The 22,576-nt window shown below is 39.1% G+C and overlaps 1 protein-coding gene across 8 annotated transcripts in view; it reads right to left on the minus strand.

The window, feature by feature from the left end:
• Positions 1-22,576, minus strand: part of LOC105464087 (suppressor of cancer cell invasion) — a 199,955-nt gene that overhangs the window by 60,354 nt on the left and 117,025 nt on the right. For all 8 annotated transcript variants that reach the window (XR_011612866.1, XR_011612865.1, XR_011612864.1 and 5 more), the window contains 6 exons: positions 20,216-20,311; positions 18,670-18,756; positions 17,122-17,220; positions 10,332-10,428; positions 8,779-8,877; positions 8,481-8,633 (listed from right to left, as the gene is read on the minus strand). Coding sequence is in view for 4 of the 8 variants with exons in the window: in XM_071078326.1 (XP_070934427.1) it covers positions 8,481-8,633; positions 8,779-8,877; positions 10,332-10,428; positions 17,122-17,220; positions 18,670-18,756; positions 20,216-20,311 (631 nt within the window). In the remaining 4 variants the exon portion in view is untranslated. The remainder of the gene's footprint in view (positions 1-8,480; positions 8,634-8,778; positions 8,878-10,331; positions 10,429-17,121; positions 17,221-18,669; positions 18,757-20,215; positions 20,312-22,576) is intronic.

Here is a 22,576-nt window from a genome sequence, read left to right on the forward strand (position 1 = left end):
AGCTTACTGCAACATCTGTCTCCCAAGTTTAAGCAATTCTCCTGCCTCAGCCTCTGGAGTAGCTGGGATTACAGGCATGTGCCACAATGCCTGGTTAATTTTTGTATTTTTAGTAGAGGTGAGGTTTCACCATGTTGGCCAGGCTGGTCTCGAACTCCTGACCTCAAGTCATCTGCCCACCTCAGCCTCCCAAAGTGCTGGGAATACAGGCATAAGCCACGATGCCTGACCTTCCAGCCCAAATTCTATACACAGAAGTTTGATAGTAATCTTTGCTACATGAAGGAAAAAAGAGCTAACTTTTGATGAACTAGCTATGCTGAAATACAACTGTGATCCTTTTTTTTTTTTGAGACGGAGTTTCGCGCTTGTCGCCCAGGCTGGAGGACAATGGCGCAATCTCGGCTCACCGTAACCTCCTCCTCCCAGGTTCAAACAATTCTCCTGCCTCAGCCTCTAGAGTAGCTGGGATTACAGGCATGCGCCACCACACCCAGCTAATTTTGTATTTTTAGTAGAGACGGGGTTTCTCCATGTTGGTCAGGCTGCTTGAACTCCCAACCTCAGATGATCCGCCCACCTTGGCATCCCAAAGTTCTGGGATTACAGGCGTGAGCCACCGCACCCAGCCTATGATCCATATTTTATAGTAATTTCTTCCATACGTTTTGGCCCTACACAATATTTAAGTCTGTATCCTTTTCCAATTTCAGTAATACTTATACAGAACTTCAGGAACATACATGGTAATAAAACAGATGAGAATTTTATAAAGTACCTGTTTCTATCAAATAAAAAAAGAGGAATTATTTGGTTAAGATGAGAACAAGTTTATGAAGATTACTAACTACCCTTTCAAACATTTAATTCATTTAATATACACGTGTGTGTGTGTGTGTGTGTGTGTGTGTGTGTGTGTGTGTATGTGAGTTTCACACTGTCTCTCAGGCTGGAGTGCAATGGCATAACCTCGGCTCACTGCAACCTCCGCCTCCCAGGTTCTAGTGATTCTTCTGTCTCAGCCTCCTGAGTAGCTGGGATTACAGGCATGTGCCACTACGCCCAGCTAATTTTGTATTTTTAGTAGAGATGGCGTTTCACCATGTTGGTCAGGCTGGTCTCGAACTCCTGACCTCAGATGACCCATCCGCCTCAGCTTCCCAAAGTGCTGGGATTACAGGCATGAGCCACTGCACCCAGCCAAGAGGCAGGGATTAAAGAAGGGGAAGAAGTTTAAGGAGATAAGTGGGTACTAATACCTTGTTTTCCTACAGTAAGGGTAGCATCTGGCTAAGAACTGGTTGGCTGGTTGGAAGATGGCCCCTCCCACACATACACCTATGCCCAAATAAAACTGGATGCACAAAAAGATATGGCCTCAGAGAACACTAGAAACAAATCTGCTCCAGAGACATAAACATGAAGGAAACTCTACCTTAGCTTTTGTTCTGAGAAGAGATCAATAAAAGTCTCCCCCAATAATTCATGGCCATATGCTGATTCTCATGTGGCCTGGGAATCTGAATTAACATTATTTGCATGGCTGAAAAATCTATAAGGTTTTTTACTTAAAGAGAACAAAAACTGATAACGCCCCCAAGTTTTGAGAGAAAAAGCAATGCATATCTTCATTGGAAGAAGGCATCCTCAATTCAGGTCTTAAAGAATTCTAGCTGATAGAATTACATCAAAGAAGACTCACAAACAAAAATCGTAAAACGCATGAAGAAAAAAGGCACCCCTGATTCAGTAAACAGAAACAGGATGATGCAAACATCATACATAACATGCAAAAGTCTAGGTGTGGCAGCTCACACCTGTAATCCCAGTACTTTGGAAGACCGAGGTGGGAGGATCATTTGAGGCCAGGAGCTCGAGACCAGCCAAGAGGCAGGGATTAAAGAAGGGGCAACACAATGAGATATGCACCCCCGACCCCCTGTCTCTTAAAAAAAAAGTTTGTTTCATATGCTTAAATAGAAGATGTAATTAAAATAATGATTAAGCCAATCAAAGGAATATGTAGAAAATAACCTAATACATTCATTCATTCATTCGAGATGGAGTCTCACTCTGTTGCCCAGGCTGCAGTGCAGTGGTGCAATCTTGGCTCACTGCAACCTCTGCCTCCTGGGTTCAAGCGATTCTTCTGTCTCAGTCTCCCTAGTAGCTGGGACTACAGGCGTGCGCCACCATGCCCAGCTAAATTTTGTATTTTCAGTAGAGATGGGGTTTTGCCATATTGGTCAGGCTGGTCTTGAACTCCTGACCTCGTGATCCACCCACCTCAGCCTCCCAAAGTGCTGGGATTACAGGTGTGAGCCACCACACCCAGCCTATACTTTTAAAAATAAGAAATACAATAAATGAAATGTAAAAACAGGCCAGGCGTGCTGGCTAGGGCCTGTAATCCGAGCACTTTGGGAGATTGAGGTGGGTGAATCACCTGAGGTCAGGAGTATCGAGACCAGCCTGGCTAACAAGGAGAAACCCCATCTCTACCAACAAATACAAAAATTAGCTGGGCGTGTAGGGTGCGCCTGTAGTCCTGGCTACTGGTGTGGTTGTGGTGGGAGAATCAATTGAACCAGGGAGACAGAAGTTGCAGTGAGCCAAGATCATGCCACTGCATCCCAGCCAGGGCGACAGAGCAAGAACCTGTCTCAAAAAAAAAAAAAGAAAAGAAAAGAAAGAAAGATAATGCTGGGGGATTTAATTATAAGTAGTATGCAAGCAAATTATCAGATATATAATAACTATATATATTAATATGATAATTTTAAAAGTGAGAAACAAGCAATAGAACAGACCAACACAGTTATAGTTAGTATAACTAGAGAGTGTAGTTAGCAGAAAAGGACTTTAAAATAACATACTAAGTGTGATCAACAAAATAGACATGGTAGAACAGAAATGAAGACATAGGGAATTCTGCCAGAGAATTAAAATCTACTAAAAAATAAAAAAGGGCCAGGGGCAGTGGTTCAAGCCTATAATCCCAACATTTGAGAGGCCAGGGCAGGAGGATTGCTTGAGACCAGTTTGAGACCAGTCTTAGCAACACAGCAACACACCATCTCTATAAAACAAACATTTTTGGAAGGCTGAGGCGGAAAGATCACTTCAGCCTGGGAGTTCAAGGCTACAGTGAGCCCTGACGGTGCCACTGTACTCCCACCTGCATGACAGAGCCAGATACTGTCTCTAAAAAGAAAAAAAAAATTTTTTAAGACAGGGTTGGCCGGGCGTGGTGGCTCAAGCCTGTAATTCAGCACTTTGGGAGGCCGAGACGGGCGGATCACGAGGTCAGGAGATCGAGACCATCCTGGCTAATACAGTGAAACCCCATCTCTACTAAAAAATACAAAAACTAGCCGGGTGACAAGGCGGGCGCCTGTAGTCCCAGCTACTTGGGAGGCTGAGGCAGGAGAATGGCGTAAACCCAGCAGGTGGAGCTTGCAGTGAGCTGAGATCCGGCCACTGCACTCCAGCCTGGGCGGCAGAGCAAGACTCCGTCTCAAAAAAAAAAAAAAAAGACAGGGTCTGCTTCTGTCACCCAGACTGAAGTGTGTGGCACAATCATGGCTCACTGCAGCCTTGACCTCCTAGGCCCAAGTGATTCTTCCATCTCAGTCTCCCAGAGTTGGGACTAGAGGCACACGCCCGACACCCAACTAAGGTTTATTTTTTAGGTTTTTCTTTTTGAGATAGACTCTCACTCTGTCACCCAGGCTGGAGCACAGTGGCATGAATTTGTCTCACTGCAATCTCTGCCTCCAGGGTTCAAGCGATCCTCCTGCCTCAGTCTCCCAACTAGCTGGGATCACAAGCATGAGCCACCACTCATTAATTAGCCTGGCTAATTTTTGTATTTTTAGTAGAGATGGGGTTTCACCATGTTGGTCAGGCTGGTCTCGAACTCCTAACCTCAAGTGATTCACCCGCCTCGTCTCCTAAAGTAATGGGATTACAGGCATGAGCCACTGCCTGGCCTGATACTTGTATTTTTTGTAGAAATGGGGTTTCATCACGCAGCCCAGGCTATGGAAAAAAAAATTAATCTATAAAGCAACAATCAAATGGAAAAATCCAGAACTAAGACAATATGTGAAATATGAAACTTAATATAAGGTTAAATAGCAGATTAAACATGTCAGAAGACAAGGTTAGTGAAATGAAAAAGAAGTCAACAGAAAACAGCCTAACTAAAACCTAGAGAGGAAAAAATGATGAAAAATACAGAAAAGAATATAACAGACACATATAGCACTGTGAAACGGTCTACAAACATGTAACTGAGTCCTAGAAGTGGAGGAGAGAAAGAATAGAAGGGAAACAATATTCAGAGACATAATAACCATATTTCAAAACAGATGAAAGACAAACCCATAGATTCAAGAAACTCTGTGAACCTCAAGCAGGATAAATAAATAAAACTGCACCTGAATACAGCACAGTAAAACTGCAAAGAATCAAAGAAAGTGAGAATATCTTAAAAACACACAGAGGAATGAAACATTTCCTTTAGTGGAATATAATATGTAACCAATAAATCTAACAGGCAATTTGTCAACAGAAATGAGAGAAAAAGATAAAGAAATTAAATCTTCAAAGTACTGAAAAAAAAAATTATCAAACTCAAGTTGGAGATGTGCAATATACTGTCGGTAAGAGTTAAAAAAGAAATTAGAAAATACATTCAACTGAAAGAAAATAAAAAATATAAAATATTATAGAAGGAGCAGGATTGGAAAAAAACACGAAATATCAAAATATGTAGAATAAAATTCAAGTAATGCTGAAAGAGAATTTTACAGCTTTGTATTTTTATTTTATTTATTTATTTAGAGATGGAGTCTTCTTCTGTTGCCCAGGCTGCAGTGCAGTGGCGTAATCTTGGCTCACTGTGACCTCTGCCGCCCAGGTCCAAGCAATTCTCCTGCCTCAGCCTCTCAAGTAGCTGGAATTATAGGTGCATGCCACCATGCCCGACTAATATTTGTATTTTTAGTAGAGATGAGATTTTGCCATGTTGGCCAGGCTGGTCTAGAACTCCTGACCCTCAGGCGATCCGCCCCCCTTTGTCTCCCAAAGTGCATGAGCCACCATGCGCAAAGGCATGAGTCACCACACCCAGCCCAGGATTTTTATACTAGAAGAGGAAAAAGGGCATAGTGGCTCACACCTATAATCCCGACACTTTGGGAGGCCAAGTCGGGGGCAGATCACCTGAGGCCAGGAGTTCAAGACCAGCCTGGCCAACATGGCGAAACCCCGTATCTACTAAAAATACAAAAATTAGCTGGGTCACTGTGGTGGCACATGCCTGTAATCCCAGCTACTTGGGAGGCTAAGGCAGGAGAATCACTTGAATTCGGGAGCCAAAGGTGGCAGTGAGCCAAGATCACACTACTGCACTCCAGCCTCACGGACAGAGTAAGACTCTGTCTCAAAAATGAAAATAAAGTCAGTTGGCCAGGAGAGGTGGCTCACGCCTCTAATCCCAGCACTTTGGGAGGCCGAGGTGGGCAGATCACGAGGTCAGGAGATTGAGACCATTCCGGTTAACACGGTGAAACCCTGTCTCTACTAAAAATACAAAAAATTAGCTGGGCGTGATGGCATGCACCTGTAGTCCCAGCTACTAGGGAGGCTGAGGCAGAAGAATCGCTTGAACCCAGGAAGCGGAGGTTGCAGTGAGCTGAGATTGCACCACTGCACTCCAGCCTAGGAGACAGAGCAAGACTCTGTCTCAGTAACTAACTAACTAACTAACTAACTAACTAACTAACTAACTAAAGTCAGTTATCTAAGCAAATTAAATTCAAAATAGGAAGAAGGAAATAAAAATAAGAATCAGAGGCCGGGCGCAGTGGCTCAAGCCTGTAATCCCAGCACTGTGGGAGGCTGAGACGGGCGGATCACGAGGTCAGGCGATCGAGACCATCCTGGCTAACACGGTGAAACCCCGTCTCTACTAAAAAAATACAAAAAATTAGCCAGGCATGGTGGCGGACGCCTGTAGTCCCAGCTACTCCGGAGGCTGCGGCAGGAGAATGGCGTGAACCCAGGAGGCAGAGCTTGCAGTGAGCTGAGAGCCGGCCACTGCACTCCAGCCTGGGCAACAGAGCGAGACACCGTCTCAAAAAAAAAAAAAAAAAAAAAGAATCAGAATCAATGAAAGAGAAAAAATTAGAAAAAATAAATATTTCATTTACTACAATATATCGAGGCCTATTAAAATGCCATAATAATGAAGTCAGAAGTATCAGCATAATAGACATACAGACCAAAGGAACAGAATCAGAGTCAAATATATTTGAACATCAGATTTATGATAAAAATGACACTACAGTGTGGTAGGGAAAAGACGGTCTTCTTAGTAAATGGTGCTAGGTCTACCAGAAATCCAGAAAGAAAATCTGGCCCATACTTCACACTAAAATAAATCCCAAAGAGATCATAGATCTAAATATGAGAGGTAAGGTAAGCAATGATTTCTCAAAATAGGACACAAAAAAGCTCATACCAGAAAGGAAAAAAATTATAAATTAGACTACATTAAAATTAAGGACTTCTGTTCACTGGAATCTCAGTGTCTGGAACAGGGGGGTCTGGCATGAAGTAGACACTAATAAATATTTTAACAGACGTTAAAAAAAAAGGAGAGAAAGAGAGAGGAGATACTAGAAGAGAATAAAAGGCAAGACAAGAGTAGGAGAAGATAGTTCAATACATAAATCTGACAAAGGACTTTCATGTAAAATATATTAGGAACTCTTACGGATCAATAAGAAAATACTGGAAATGCTTGGTCATAGAGTGTGCATATATGCAGCTGTACTAGATAATGCCTGCCATTTTTCTAAAGTAAATCTATCGATTTCTATTTCTACAAAGTATGAAATATTCAGTTCTTGTACTAGTTGCCAGGATACGCTATTATCAGTTTCTCGGTCTCTTTTGTTTTTAATCATCTGGGTCAGTGCTATCTTATTTGGTTTTAATTTATATTTTTCTGATTAGAAAAATTTTCTTTGAATTAAAAGTGAGAAAAATACCGAGCCTTCAGATAATATAACTATACAAACCATAAACATGTTTCAAAATTTTTCCATTTAGTATATTCATACTATAATTTCAAAAATGTTGTAGATATTTGCAAAATAATGGTCATAAAAGCCAAAAATGGAGAAATACCAGAAAAATTTAACAATAACAAAAATGATTGATAGCTGCTAGGATAGGATCCAAAACTAAACTTGTGTAAAAAACACATCTAGAAAAATGTATTTACTGGTATAATTTCCAGTAAATTTCATTTCTAGTACATTAAATCTCATCATCATGGGGCTATTCTGTCAAGAAAAAACATTTGAAATTCACTTTTGACAAATTTACGCAAAAACAACTCCTGGCCAGGTGCAGTGGCTCACACCTGTAATCCCAACACTTTGGGAGGCTGAGGCAGGAGGATCACTTGAGGTCATGAGTTCAAGACCAGCCTAGGCAACATGATACCCTGTATCTACTAAAAATACAAAAATTAGCCAGGTGTGGCGGTATGTGCCTGTAATCCCAGCTACTTGGGAGGCTGAGGCAGGAGAATCGCTTGAACCTGGGAGATGGAGGTTTGCAGTGAGCCAAGATCATGCCACTGCACTCCCACCTGGGTGACAAAGCAAGACTCCATCTCAAAAAAATCCCACAAAAAAACAAAAAACACCAACTCCTCGCCCCTTTTAGCTCGACTGGAAAGTAGTACATATGCATTTTGGAAACTTTATTATTATTATTATTTTTTGAGACAGTCTCGTTCTGTTGCCCAGGTTGGAGTACAGTGGCGTGATCTTGGCTCACTGCAACCTCCGCCTCCTGGGTTCAAGTGATTCTCTTGCCTCAGCCTCCCGAGTAGCTGGAATTACAGGTGCATGCCACCATGGCTGGCTAATTTTTGCATTCTGTAGTAGAGATGGGGTTTTGCCATTGTTGGCCAGGCTGGTATCGAACTCCTGACCTCAAGTGATCCAACCACCTGGGATTCTCAAAGTGCTGGGATTACAGGTGTGAGCTACTACTGTGCCAGGCCGGAAACTTTGGAAACTTTAGAGTGTTGTAAAAAATAAAATAAAAATCCCTATAATTTGGTTATTCGGAGATAAAACTTAGATATTTGTAAAATTTCTTCCTAGTCTTTTTCCTATGTGCATATATATAGACATTCTAACATATATGAAATAATTCTGCTTCCATGGCAAGTTTATTTTCATTTACTGTATCATGAATATCTTCCTATGTTATTAAAAATTCTAAGGTATTTAAATATCTGTAATATATTCCATATATGCACACAGCATAATTTAGTCAGCAATTTCTTCATAAGAGGATGTTGGGATATTTACAAGAAAATAATTCTGTGATCATCAATAGCACTATTTTTCACAGTGAATTTTAAGCATAATTCCTTCACAATTCTTTACCTGGTTATTACAATTACCAATAATGAGTGCATCAGCCAGAGACAACTGTCCCACAATCATGCCCTGTTCCAGCAATGGGGCTCCTGTTTCAGCAAGGCGATTTGATGTGATAACGATGGTATTATCATCATTTAATACCATTACAGGGTCCGCCTAAAGAAAAAAGCAGTAAGAATGGCCAAGACTAAATATCAATATAGTAAGTGATTCTTTTTTCTTGACATATAGACACAATAAAAACATAAACTACATGGTCATTATTTATCAATAATTATGATTTTTCTTATCAAAAACTGACCTCAATGAAAGCTGCTACTTCTTGAAGCACCAAGTTCCATTCCACTTGATCTTCAGTATTAAATCGGTGAGTATAATCTTCAATTTCATCTGACAATTCCTGATTTTAAAAATATTACAAAAAAGGTTATTAAAAAACCCATAAAAATACACAGCCATATAGAACCATATTCCTGACAGAAATCGACATACTTACAAAATTTGATTATTATCAATACACAGTCCTGATTATAACCAAAAACAAAGATGAAAACTAAACAAATTTTCTTTGAAAGTCACAAACTTCATAATAATACCCATCAAATAAAGTCTTTACAGAGATCTATTTTCTATCAGTACTACATCAGCAATGAATTCATTAATGAAAAAATCAGAAAAGAGAAATGCAAAAATTTTAACATTAAAAAAAAATGAGGCTGGATACAGTGTCTCACACCTGTAATCCCAGCCCTTTGGGAGGTCGAGGTGGGAGGACCATTTGAGACCAGGATTTCCAGACCAGCCTAGGCAACATAGTGAGATCCTACCACTACAAAAAATTATATATTTCTAAAAATACTTCCTGACTTTATTTGGATTTATATTATACAGTTTTTGGAAATATTTTTAATGATAACTGGGTAAAAGGAAGGTAGAAAAGAAGTATGGAGAGCTACTTCTGGTGGCCTTGTCAAAACTGGCATGTTGAGCTGGGCACAGTGGCTCACGCCTGTAATCCCAACACTTCGGGAGGCCAAGGCTGGCGGATTGCTTGAACTCATGAGTTTAAGACCAGTCTGGGCAACATGGTGAAACCCTGTCTCTACAAAAAACACAAAAATTAGCTAAGAGTGGTGGCTTGAGCCTATGATTCCAGCTACTCAGGAGACTAAGGTGGGAGGATTGCTTGAGCCCGGGAGGCAGAGGTTGCAGTGAGACAAGATCATGTCACTGTACTCCAGCTGGGTGACAGTGAGACCTTGTCCCAAAAAAAAAAAAAAAAAAACCCCACAAAACCCAAAAAACCAATTGGCATGTTATATTTGATACAAAATTAAGTATGCCATTGAAACTACTGAGTACAGAGTGCAACCAGAATTTCATATGCAATGATTACAGGTATTAAGTGGATCTGAAGAGAGTTAACTGTTTATCACCTGAGTTAACGAAGGAGAGACCTCATGCACTGTAAAGTGGTGGGAAAATGAAAATCATTCCCAATACCTTTGTAAAGCATTATGTACTTTTTCTTGACATAATATTTCAATTTTTTCCCTTAAAGTAAGTTTTTTGTTTGTTTGCATTTCCAGCCATCCATTGATGGGCTTTGAAATGTAAAACATGCAGAAAGGACAAAAGCAAGGAATCAAGATAATTATCTCAGATTAGTGTATTTGGAACATGAGAAGATTTGGAAAATTTTTATCATTACCCTTGTCAGAAGTTACTATACTTTGAATGTTGTAATTATTTTGATATATCAAAATTATTTTAACCTAAAATCTGTTTTTTTAAAAAAAGATCATCCATATACAATTAGAGATTAGAATTTGAACTATTTTAAAGTACATTTACCTTTACCAGATCCTTTACAACATCCATTTTGTTGAGAAGAAGACAAACTACTATAAATCTTGCATAATATCGTAACTTCTTAACTACTAATTCAGGTCTATGGAAGATAAATGAAAAATTACTTATTAGATTAAAAAAGAATGCTTTTTGATTTTTTAAATTTTCCAATGGCTTTTAAAACTCTTTCCATCCTTTTTTGCACAATTATAAACATTTCCACATATAACCCATATAGTCTTTTTAACATATTTCTTACTGATTTATTAAGTTGTTTACTCATATATTCATTCATTCAACAAGTATTGAGAACTTAGGTGCATCAGGTACTACGTTAATTGCTAAAAGTACAATTGTAAAAAACTAGAGATATTCCCTTCTTCAAAGATCTTACAGACAGAAAAGAACTTAAAATATACAGGAGAGAGATAAATGCTTAAAACACAATGGAATAATATAATGATAGGAGAAATATAGAATGCTATTTGTGCCCACAGGACTAGATCGCAGGTGAAAAAAGGCTTCCTAAAGAAAGTAATAAATATTTAAGTTAAGAATACAAGGAAGCGTGGAGGACTACAGGCAGGAAAATATGAGGTGAAAAGGATTCCAGGAAGAACATTCTTTGTCTTAAAATCTCATTTTTCTGCCATTAGTATAAGCCAGCCAGCTTTTTCATGCTTATTGTTTGTATATCTTTTTTCATTCTTCTTTCAATTATCTGTGTCTTAATTTAAATTCACATGTTTTGTGGGCAATATATACTTAGGTCCTGATTATCTGTCCACTTTGACTATCTCTGTGCCTTTTACTTGATGTATTTAGACCGATTACATTTAACGTCATTATTGCTTTGGCTAGGTTTATATCTACCACTTTGCTGTTTGTTTCCTATTTGCTCCTTCTCTTGCTGTGTTCCTCCGTTGTTCCTGTTTTGCTTTCTCTTTGGTTAATCAAATATTTTTTAGTGTTCCATTTTATATCATCTACTGGCTTCCTAGTTATACTACTTCTTTGTTATTGTTCTTTAAGTGATTGCTAGGAGTAACAATATGGATCCTTTAACTTATCAAATGCCCCTTACAATATATTTAATCTGTTCACACATAACACTTTACACTTACCAATTATCAGTTCAAACCTGACATTTCCTCCTGCTTTCCATATCCTACATCACAAATATGATAGCCTTACAACAGTATATTTTTTGTATATGTTCAACATTTTCCATAATAAAATTTTTAAAAAATTCTTTTGACCCATGAGTTACTTAGAAATGTGTCTACTGATTGACAAACTTTTGTTGTTGTTGTTGTTTAAGAGATGGAGTCTTGCTATGTTGCTCAGACTGGACTTGAACTCCTGGGTTCAAGGAATCCTCTTGCCTCAGCCTTCTAAGTAGCTGGGCTGCACATGCAGCTATTGATTTTTTAAAATTATGTTTTATTTTTGTTTTTAATGAAATCGTACCATGGTTAGACCACATACACTTTATTGAACCTTGCATTAAACTTGTGTTGTGGCAAGTATCAGTTAATTTCACAAATTTTCATATAAGTTTGAAAATAACATATATACAGTTACTGTTGCACACAATTTTAGGTACACTGGGACAAACTTAATTGTTACTCAAATCTTGTAATTCTTGTCTTCTTGATATATGAATTATTAAATATATCAAAAATTCCCATGTATATTAAATCACTTATTAATTTCCCCACTTTAAAAAAACACTTTGCTTTATTATAATACTATGTTATTAGGTAAATATAAGTTTATGATTTTTATATTTTCCTGAATTGTTGCTTTCATAATTACAGAGTAAACCTCTATTCTCAATAATACTTTCTTCCTTTAAATATACACACAGTATACACATAAGAAATGCATATACACGTACACGTTTCTTCCCCTTAGTAGCTGTCTCATTATCTTTCTCTGTCTACTTTCCATCTTTAAAGGATTTATTTATTCATTTATTTAAAAGAGATAGAGCCTTGCCCTTTTTCCCAGGCTGAAGTGCAGTGGCACCATCATAAACTACTGCAGCCTGAGACTCCTGGGCTCAAGCAATCCTCTCACCTCAGCCTCCTGAGTAACTAGGATTACAGGCATGTGCCACCACGCCTGGCTAATTTTTTTTTTTTTTTTTTTTTTTTTTTTGTAGAAACTGGGTCTTGCTATGTTTTCCAGGCTGGTCTTGAACTCCTGGCCTCAAGCGATCCTCCCATCTTAGTCACCCAAAGTGTTGGGAAAACAGGTGTGAGCCACCACTCTTGGCCTTGAAGAAATCTCTTAACAACAGTATATTACTGGGTTTTTCTAAGAGGCATACTGATAATCTCTGTCTTTTAACCAGGAAGTCTAGATCACTTTTACTTACTTTGATTTGGATTTGTTTCTATTTTATTATTTTGCGCTACTTATACTTTTTGGAGTTTATTTTCCTTCCTGCCTTTCATTGTCAGGATCATTTTGTTACTCACTTTTCCCTCTACCTCTTCTGAAGTTATACATTCTAATTATAGTTTCCTTAAAATATCAACAAGTAAACTTTATGTTTCTTCTGAACAATAATTGGATCTTATTAGAATGGTTTAATTATCCCCTTTCTTCTTTCATATTATTGTTATCCAGATTTGGCTCCATTTTATTTTAATAATGTCCATCAGCCATTGTTATGATGATTACTGCCCCATCAAATCGATGTTTTGGAATACAAGGGGATAATTTTTTCTCACCAATCCTTCTTGTATATCATACCTTCCCCTTCTAGTTTCAATTTTCTTCTTCCTTGCTCTTTTATGTCACCCAAACCAATCGCCCCAGCCTCCAAGGTCACCACAGCAATGGGAAAATGAACTAGGGACTTCCTTACTCTCTTGACGGCTAGGTTTTCCATTTAAAAGGATGATTGTCCTATTTTATCCAGCATTTCTAAGTGTTTAGTATTTCAGGTTATCTAGCCTATCACATTGTCGAAAGTGGAATTCAAAACAAAGAAAATTAGTAGAGGGATGATGTCAATTCAAACTTGAAATTTGAATGACTTAATTCTGTTACTTTTTTTTTTTTATTAAAAAATAGGTTCTATGAATCTATATAATGGATTATACAACCAGCAAACTTTCTACAAAGGGCCAGATGGTAAATATTTTAAGCTTTGCAGGCCACATTTGGTGCCTGTAGCATATTCATCTTTTCCCTTTTTACAACCCTTTGAAAATGTAAAAAAAAAAAATTCTAAACTGCCACACAGTACAAAAACAGGCCACGGGCCCAATTTGGCATGCAAACAGGCCATAGTTAGCTGATCCTTATATTCAATAAGCATACAGAAGTGGGTGGGTGCTTTCTATTTCGGAAGCCACTGTGATGAACTGCAGCAAAGCACAGATGAAATGCGTCAGTGCTGTCCACTCATACATCACAGGCCACCTCAATCAAGCCCGATAACCTGAACCACAACCCCTAGCCTACCAACTAACTCCATATCAAACTGCAGAAAAAAGAATGTGACTCACTGGAAGGGTCCACATCAAGCCCTCTTTATCATCAGCACCATTACGAAGTGCCAAAGTCTTCAATTTTTTTTTTTTTTTTTTTTGAGACGGAGTCTTGCTCTGTGCCCCAGGCTGGAGTGCAGTAGCGCGATCTCGGCTCACTGCAAGCTCCGCCCCCCCGGGTTCACGCCATTCTCCTGCCTCAGCCTCCTGAGTAGCTGGGACTACAGGCGCCCGCCACCTCGCCCGGCTAATTTTCTTGTATTTTTAGTAGAGACGGGGTTTCACTGTGTTAGCCAGGATGGTCTCGATCTCCTGACCTCGTGATCCACCCCTCTCGGCCTCCCAAAGTGCTGGGATTACAGGCTTGAGCCACCGCGCCCGGCCCAAAGTCTTCAATTTTACATTCATATTTCCCACTGAAAAAAACTTAATACTGTCACCATTTATGTTGACATCAACATAACCGGAGTTTATTTTCCTTTCCTGCCTTCCATTGTAATAACCATAATTTTATTATTCACTTCCCCCTCCACCTCTTCTGAAGTTAGACATTCTCCTTATATTCTTTAAAATTATTTTTCTTAAAATAATAACAAGCAAACTTTACTTACTCTATGTTTCTTCGGAACAATAAATGACATGTTGACATGTTGTCAACGTCAACATAAGTGGTGACAGTATTAAGTTTTTTCCAGTGGGAAATATGAATGTAAAATTGAAGGCTTTTTATGAAGCTTTTTTTTTTTGAGATGGAGTCTCACTCTGTCACCCAGGCCGAAGTGCAGTGGCGCCATCTTGGCTCACTGCAACCTCCGCCTCCCGGGTTCAAGCGATTCTTGTGCCTCAGCCTCCCGAGTACCTGGGACAACAGATGCGTGCCACCACGCCTGGCTAATTTTTTGTATTTTTAGTAGAGAGGGGGTTTCACCATGTTAGCCAGGATGGTCTCGATCTCCTAACCTCATAATCCACCTGCCTTGGCCTCCCAAAGTGCTGGTATTATAGGTGTGAGCCACTGCACTCGGCCTTTTTTTTAAGCTCTTATCAAACTTCTGGACTCCAGAATTCCAGCCTTGTCCAACCTGCTAGGCTCACTACTTACAAGACCCTGACTCTTTAACTACATATTTGCCTAGGAAACTCTGTTCTTCCAGGTGGCTCACTGTAACATCTCCCACAACCTCCTGGGTATTCAGAATCTTCACCTTCTCCATATCCAACCAGGTTCAGCTTTGGCCATTTACAACAGAATTGGGGTGTGCAGCTCCTAGGAGGAGTGGCTGTATGGTAATATCTCCTCTCCTAAGTACGATGGACCCATAGAACGAGATGTTCTGGGAGTGGTCTATGCTCAGTGACAGACACTAACCTTGAGATTGCTGGAACAAACTACTTATTCCTCCTGGTCTCAACATAATCCTTAGCTGCTGAGACAGTGCAGAGAGAACTTGTTCCTTTTGAGGAGTGAAGATTTTTGCCTTTTAAATGAACTGTGAAATTGTGGAATACTTCCTTACTTGGTTTTCTCTCCTGGCTCTTGATTTTAGCAGCTGTTGCTGATTGCAATCTTGACTGGCACTCTTACCCTGTGTGAACTAAGAAACAACCTACCAACTGAACAAAGACCCTCCTAACCACACACAGCGAGGTCAGGGATTTGCACACCAGATTGTCCTTTGATTCTAATTTACTGGCACAAAGCGAGTTTTTGTCATCCCGATTCCAAATAATCCTACTTCTAAATAATATGCCCTGATCTAGGAAACTGCACAGGGAAACAATTCAAATTGGATGTTTGTTATTAAGGCACAAAATCATGGCAAGAAATCAAACTGTTGGATATGAAGATTAAAGCCAATTTCCCTTTTGTCAAATTAGAAAATGCAGAAAAGTAAATTATACAAGGTGTTTTGCTATTACTTAAAATAGTTCTCTGCTTATATGTATTTTTAACGCTGATAAAATGTTACACAGCTCTTTTGCATTTTTTAAGATATAATTTATCTCACCAAGAATTAAGACAAATAGCATAGCAATAATTTTTTTAAAATTAGGATTGGAGGAAATATATCTGTATTGAAAATATGTAAAGCAAACTATAGGAAAACCTAAGGGAAAAGTAATTGATGGAACTTCTGATGTAAGGGGATGACAAAAAGATATGAAAAATGTACACTCCAGCATCTGCACCCCTTACATGTGCCATGCAAACGCCCCTAGACAAGTCTGAACAAGACATGCAAGGAAATTAAAGAGATTTACAAGAGTGGGGCTTTCCCCAAAATGTCACTGTTTAGTTGGAAAGCTTACAACAGTTAACCACAAAGTGTTCTCGAGAAAAACATGTCAAAACTGTTTTCTTCTATTGCTAAGAGAATATAATCTTTTCACCATATAAAAACTGTGAGTTCTGTTGCTGGGGTAGAGAGAATATTCAGACCTTCTGTGCCTGAACTTTCTCATCCAACAATTCCCAGAATGCTAGCAAGAAAGATTCTCCAGAAGATCTCTGACTTCTTCCACAATTTCATACTCATCTGGAATTAACAAAATCAAAATCCAGGCTGGGTATGGTGGCTCATGCCTGTAATCCCAGCACTTTGCAAGGCTAAGGTGGGTGGATCACGTGAGGTCAAGAGTTCGAGACCAGCCTGGCCAATGCGGTGAAACCCCATCTCTAGTAAAAAATACAAAAAAATTAGCCGGGGGTGGTGGCACAAGCCTGTAATCCCAGCTACTTGGGATGCTGAGGCAGGATAATTGCTTGAACCCAGGAGGTGGAAATGGAGGTTGCAGTGAGTTGAGATCGCACCACTGTACTCCAGCCTGGGCGACACAGCGAGACTCCATCTCAAAAAAAAAAGAGAGACAGAGAAAATTCAAACAATGTTAGCAGGCTATTCCCTGGTCCTACATGACAGTTGTCACCAGGCTTTTGAAGAGACATGAATTAAGATTACACAGGCTAAAGAATAAATGTTATTAGCTAAGCCTTGTTTTGGAGTCATTTCTTTTGTATTAAATCTGTGTGAAGTCAATCCCTTGTACAACAATAACCCAACCCTCTTTTGGTATTGTGACATCTGTTATAACATCTTTGATGTTTATTGCTTAGGTAACATATACCTCTCTATGCTTTTGAAGGTCTACTACATAGTAGGCACTCAATAAAGTCTGGTAAATGAGTGCAAGTTATAAACAAATGTAAGCTTTTCCGCACAATTTCCATGCAGACTAAAGACTGAGTGTTTTATCCTCATCTTTCTAAAAACATAGCAGATACATACCTGTCTTCTTTATTGACTTGAGAATAATATGATCTCTGTCTGATTGCAGAATAGAAGGAAAAAGCCTCATTCAGATAGCTGGTTTCAGATGTGCGTAAGCTATGAGAAAAAATACATTTTTAAATATGACAGTGTCAGAGACTCTTCACCACAGTAAATACTTGTTCTATATAGTGCTGTATTCGTCTATCTCGTGGGGTGAGGGGGTGGGAATGACTGTCCTAAATTTGAATCGGCAAGGCAATATCACCCTTAAAATGCATAAAAAATAATAATTAAAATTTTTGAAAAACCTCCTCGCTGCATCCAAGCCTTTTTTGATGCCAACCCATATTACACATTACCCTCCTTCTCTGAAGTGACTCAAACAGCATTCCATCCAGTGAAATCCTTATCTCCCAGGACTAGGCCACTTCCTCAAATCCATACAGTCCTTTGGCCCATGTCTTTAATTTTTTTCCTCACAGAACTGAGGAATGCACTAATCCATATTAATCTTCAGGGGATGTTAATGAATTATGTTTTACAAGGGACTTTTTAAGAAAATATTTCTACCCGAGAAAACACATTTCTAGTTTTACAAGGGACTTTTTAAGAAAATATTCTACCCAAAAGAGTGATTTTAATGGTGGGAATTTGGAATGATACGCCAAAATGTAGGAAATGGAAGAAGTTTTATTGTCTTTTTTATTTTTTATTTTTTGAGACAGTTTCACTCTTGTTGCCCAGGCTGGAGTGCCAATGGCATGATCTCGGCTCACTGCAACCTCTGCCTCCCAGGTTCAAGCAATTCTCCTGCCTCAGCCTCCTGTGCAGCTGGGATTACAGGCATCTGCCACCACACCTGGCTAATTTTGTCTTTTTAGTAGAGATGGGGTTTCACTAGGCTGGTCTCAAACTCCTGACCTCAGGTGAGCCACCTGCCTTGGCCTCCCAAAGTGCTAGGATTACAGGCATGAGCCACCACACCCAGCCATTTTATTGCCTTTTAGATTACAAATGGTCCAAGCCTTTTTTATTGTATACCTGATCATCACTTTGGGATAATGAGATTTAGATTCCTAAAAGGATCTTTCTTGTTTTCTGAGCTCAGGGATGGGACTATACAGATGTTAGTGCTCTAAGGATATAATAAAAAATATCTTTCAAACATATCCTGCAAATATGAGTTTTTTAAAGTATCCTTCTGAAAATCATTCATTCATACATACAAGTTACAATATAATGCTACACATTATTAAGACAAGTGAAGCTTAAGAACAATAAATCCTTTAGTATTAATCATTTATCTAAAACCAAGATCAAATTTTTAAGTTATAAATGAGTCTGACCAAATGAAGTGTTTGGGAGGCAAGCCTTTAAAACAAATAGTACTTTGACTATGGAAGGTTATTGCACAACATTGTCTTGATCAATCTGGCCCGAACTACTAGGGTTTCATTTGTAACTCACAATTTTCATGCCTAGCAATGAGTATACTATGTATACTTCTGCATGCTGTGTTTTAATCAGACAACACTTGACTCTTTCCATGTGTAATTTACTTACTAATAATGATAGTATAGCTGCCCAATCTTGGAAGCAATTTCTCCTATTTGCCAGCGCTTCAAGCCATACCGATTATCCAAGACTTGTCTGTTTTATATAGGATACAAGAAAATAGAAATAAGAGTCTATAAATTCCAAAACTAATCAAATCTGTAAATTCAATAGGATAAAATACCATCCAATTCAGCAAAGCTAATGAATTTTTCATTAGATTTCAACATAGTCATTCCATTAAATTTAAAAAGCATTTATTAAATGTCTATTTATAAGTTGAAATATAAAAAGAAACTACTTTGGCCAATAAACATGTATTTTAGAATGAAACCATAAATCATCCTACCTATGCTCCAGCTGATCTGAACCATTCCACATATAATATTGTCTTTAAAAATCAGACAAGAATGTTACTTTTTTTTTTTTTTTTTTTGAGACAAAGTGTGGCTCTGTTGCCCAGGCTGGCGTGCAGTGGCATGATCTGGGCTCACTGCAACCTCTGCCTCTCGGTTCAAGTGATTCTGCTGCCTCAGTCTCCTGAGTAGCTGCGATTAGAGGTGTGCACCACCATGCCCAACTAATTTTTGTATTTTTAGTCATGTTAGCCAGGCTGGTCTTGAACTCCTGACCCTCAAGTTATCCACCCACCTCAGCCTCCTAAAGTGCTGGGATTACAGGCATGAGCCACTGCACCCAGACTTATTTTATTATTTATTTTCATTTATTTATTTATTTATTTATTTGAGACAGGGTCTCTCTCTGTTGCACAAGGTGGAGTGCAGTGACGCAATCTCAGCTCACTGCAACCTCCCCCTTCAGGGTTCAAGTGATTTTCGTGCCACAGCCTCCTGAGTAGCTGGGATTACAGCTGCACACCACCACACCTGGCTAATTTTTGCAGAGATAGGGTTTAGCCATGCTGCCCAGGCTGGTCTCAAACTCCTGAGCTCAAGCAATCCTCCCACCTTGGCCTCCCAAAATGCTGGGTTTACAGGCATGAGCCACCATGCCTGGCCATACATTTTAAAATCTTAAATAAATAGGAAAGAAATAAATTTGTTTTCATTTGGGTTATAAAGATGAAATATGTTATTTTAAAAGCACCAAGATTTACCTTTGCTTTGGTGAAAAAAAAAGAAAAAGCACCATGATAAAAAGCACTGAAGTAGTGAAGATAAAAACTGTGAGTAGGCCGGGCGCGGTGGCTCAAGCCTGTAATCCCAGCACTTTGGGAGGCCGAGGCAGGTGGATCACGAGGTCAGGAGATCGAGACTATCCTGGCTAACATGGTGAAACCCTGTCTCTACTAAAAATACAAAAAAAACTAGCCGGGCGTGGTGGCAGGCGCCTGTAGTCTCAGCTACTTGGGAGGCTGAGGCCGGAGAATGGCGTGAACCCGGGAGGCGGAGCTTGCAGTGAGCCGAGATCACGCCACTGCACTCCAGCCTGGGAGACACAGCGAGACTCCGTCTCAAAAAAAAAAAAAAAAACAAAAAACTGTGAGTAATACAAAACAGGCCTTTGCTCTCCTTTAACTATGAAATTCATTTACCGATGCTGCTGCTGGAACTTCCAGAGTTTGGTGTAAACATCAAAAGTTCTTCCAAAATAGGACTGCCACTGCTTCTGTCCATATTGTGGCAAATCTCTGTAATAGTAAATGAGTATATATTAATATTAAACTTCTTATGCTATTTGGAAATTAAGTCTTGTGATGGTACAAACCAGACAGATGTAAAATGCTTGCATTCAGGCTTTCTTTTTTTAAAAAAAGTTACACTTTTTGGAGCAGAAATAATTCTATAATTAGGGTCCAGGACATGCTCTTTTCCTATTCTCCTCCCTACTTCTGACAGGTTGTTCTTAGTGTTCTTTGCAGATGTCTCTCCCATGAGGTTTCTGGTACTCTCTTCCCTTTTCCTGGGTGATCTTATTCACACTCACTTATATACTGACACCTTCCAAATGTTTATCTTCAGCTAAGAACTCAGCTGAATGTTTGAAAAACACTGCTTTAGAAAATATACCTAGAAATGGATATGTAGATGGTATTACTGTTCTACACTATTCTACCCTCTCCCTATAAGATAAATATACAACCCTGTCCTTGAATCTGGTGACTTATAGCACAGTCTTTTTTTTTTTTTTTTTTTTTGAGACGGAGTCTCCCTGTGTCACCCAGCCTGGAGTGCAGTGGCGCGATCTTCTCGGCTCACTGCAAGCTCTGCCTCCCGGGTTCACGCCATTCTCCTGCCTCAGCCTCCCAAGTAGCTGGGACTACAGGCGCCCGCCACCTCGCCCAGCTAGTTTTTCGTATTTTTTAGTAGAGACGGGGTTTCACGGTGTTAGCCAGGATGATTTCGATCTCCTGACCTCGTGATCCGCCCGTCTCGGCCTCCCAAAGTGCTGGGATTACAGGCTTGAGCCGCCGTGCCTGGCCTATAGCACAGTCTTTGAGAGGCAAATACTCCCTACCATACAAACATTGGGCCTGGCCATATTAACTTACTTTGGCTAATGAAATATAATTGTAAGTTATTTATATCATATCTCACGAGAAGATGAAGAGCACTGAGTGTTTCGGCATTTTCAATTTTCCCTCTGACCTAAGACAAAGACAGGGCTGTTCCTCAGTCTGGAACACTAAGACACATTTAACAGAGCCCCAAAACCACAGACAACTTGTAGCTAACATGGGAGCTAGAAATATCTCTCTACTGTAGGAAGGCACTACATACAATGTGAGGGTTGTTACAGCAGCCTTACTTAGGAAAAGCTAGTCCAGAAACTGTTAACAGGAGTAGGTTATCGCCATAACAAACATGTAACATACGTGACACCTGCAACTGCGACTGAGTAGCAAGTAACTGTTACTGAAGGCTGGAAACAATGATGACCTATCTAATGCAATGGTAACACTGCATTTGCCTGAGAAAACTGAGAAAGCAGATAATATGATTAATGAACTTGCTGATTTATACACAGAGGTTGGGAAACAGTATGTTGCTAGCCCTGGATGCTATTGGCTACACTTAAAATACTGGGAGAAAAAGATGGACTCAGAAAAGAATTAGCTGCAAGCGGAGTTGAAAAGAAAAAGAGAAAATTCAGAAATTCAAGAACTTACAAGACTGAACGATACAACAATTACTACTGCATAACTGTAAAAGATATAATTGAGAAATGCCACCCATAAATGCCAATTACAATTCAGCCTCATTTTCAAGGGCAAAACTTCTTCATTAAAGTCTGTGAACAGATAGAAGATGGCCCCAAGTACCTTTCTTCAGTGGGACAAAATAGATTCGGGAAAGGTATTTAAGAATTTGGCTGTCTTGTAGAAACATGATAAACTCAAGGTATCTCTAATAAAGTCTAGAAGACAGACGTGTCTCAAAGAATTTAGGGTATGGCTATTGGTACATGGAGCTAACTTGAATCAAATTATAAAGAGTCAACAACATTTCACAAGATTTGTACTACTGAAGTTAATTTTTTTTTTAAAAAAAAAGGAGCAACACATTCATTGAATTTAGTGGTAAGCAAATAAATCTAGAGATCAATTTGGGGAATTTGTATTTTTTCTAATTTTGTCAATAGCATTTCTTTCCATTTATGGTACAAACATTGTCATTAAATACATTTTTAACTCTTTCCATAAAGGTCCTATATTTCCTGGTTCATATTACCGTAAGGTCTCAAATTTTCATTGTTTTTGTGAAAGGTATCGATTTTTAAAGTTATATCTTTTAATTTTTTTATGATGGAAAATTTCAAACATACACAAAAGTAGAGAGAACAGTACAATGACCCCTAGGTACCATCAGCAGATTCACAGATGAACAATTTAGAGCCAGTCTCTTCTATTTAGGGTTACCAGGTAAAATACATGTTTTTCTTTCTGGGACCCCTA

The sequence above is a fragment of the Macaca nemestrina genome, chromosome 14 (assembly GCF_043159975.1).
Source record: "Macaca nemestrina isolate mMacNem1 chromosome 14, mMacNem.hap1, whole genome shotgun sequence".
NCBI lineage: Eukaryota > Metazoa > Chordata > Mammalia > Primates > Cercopithecidae > Macaca > Macaca nemestrina.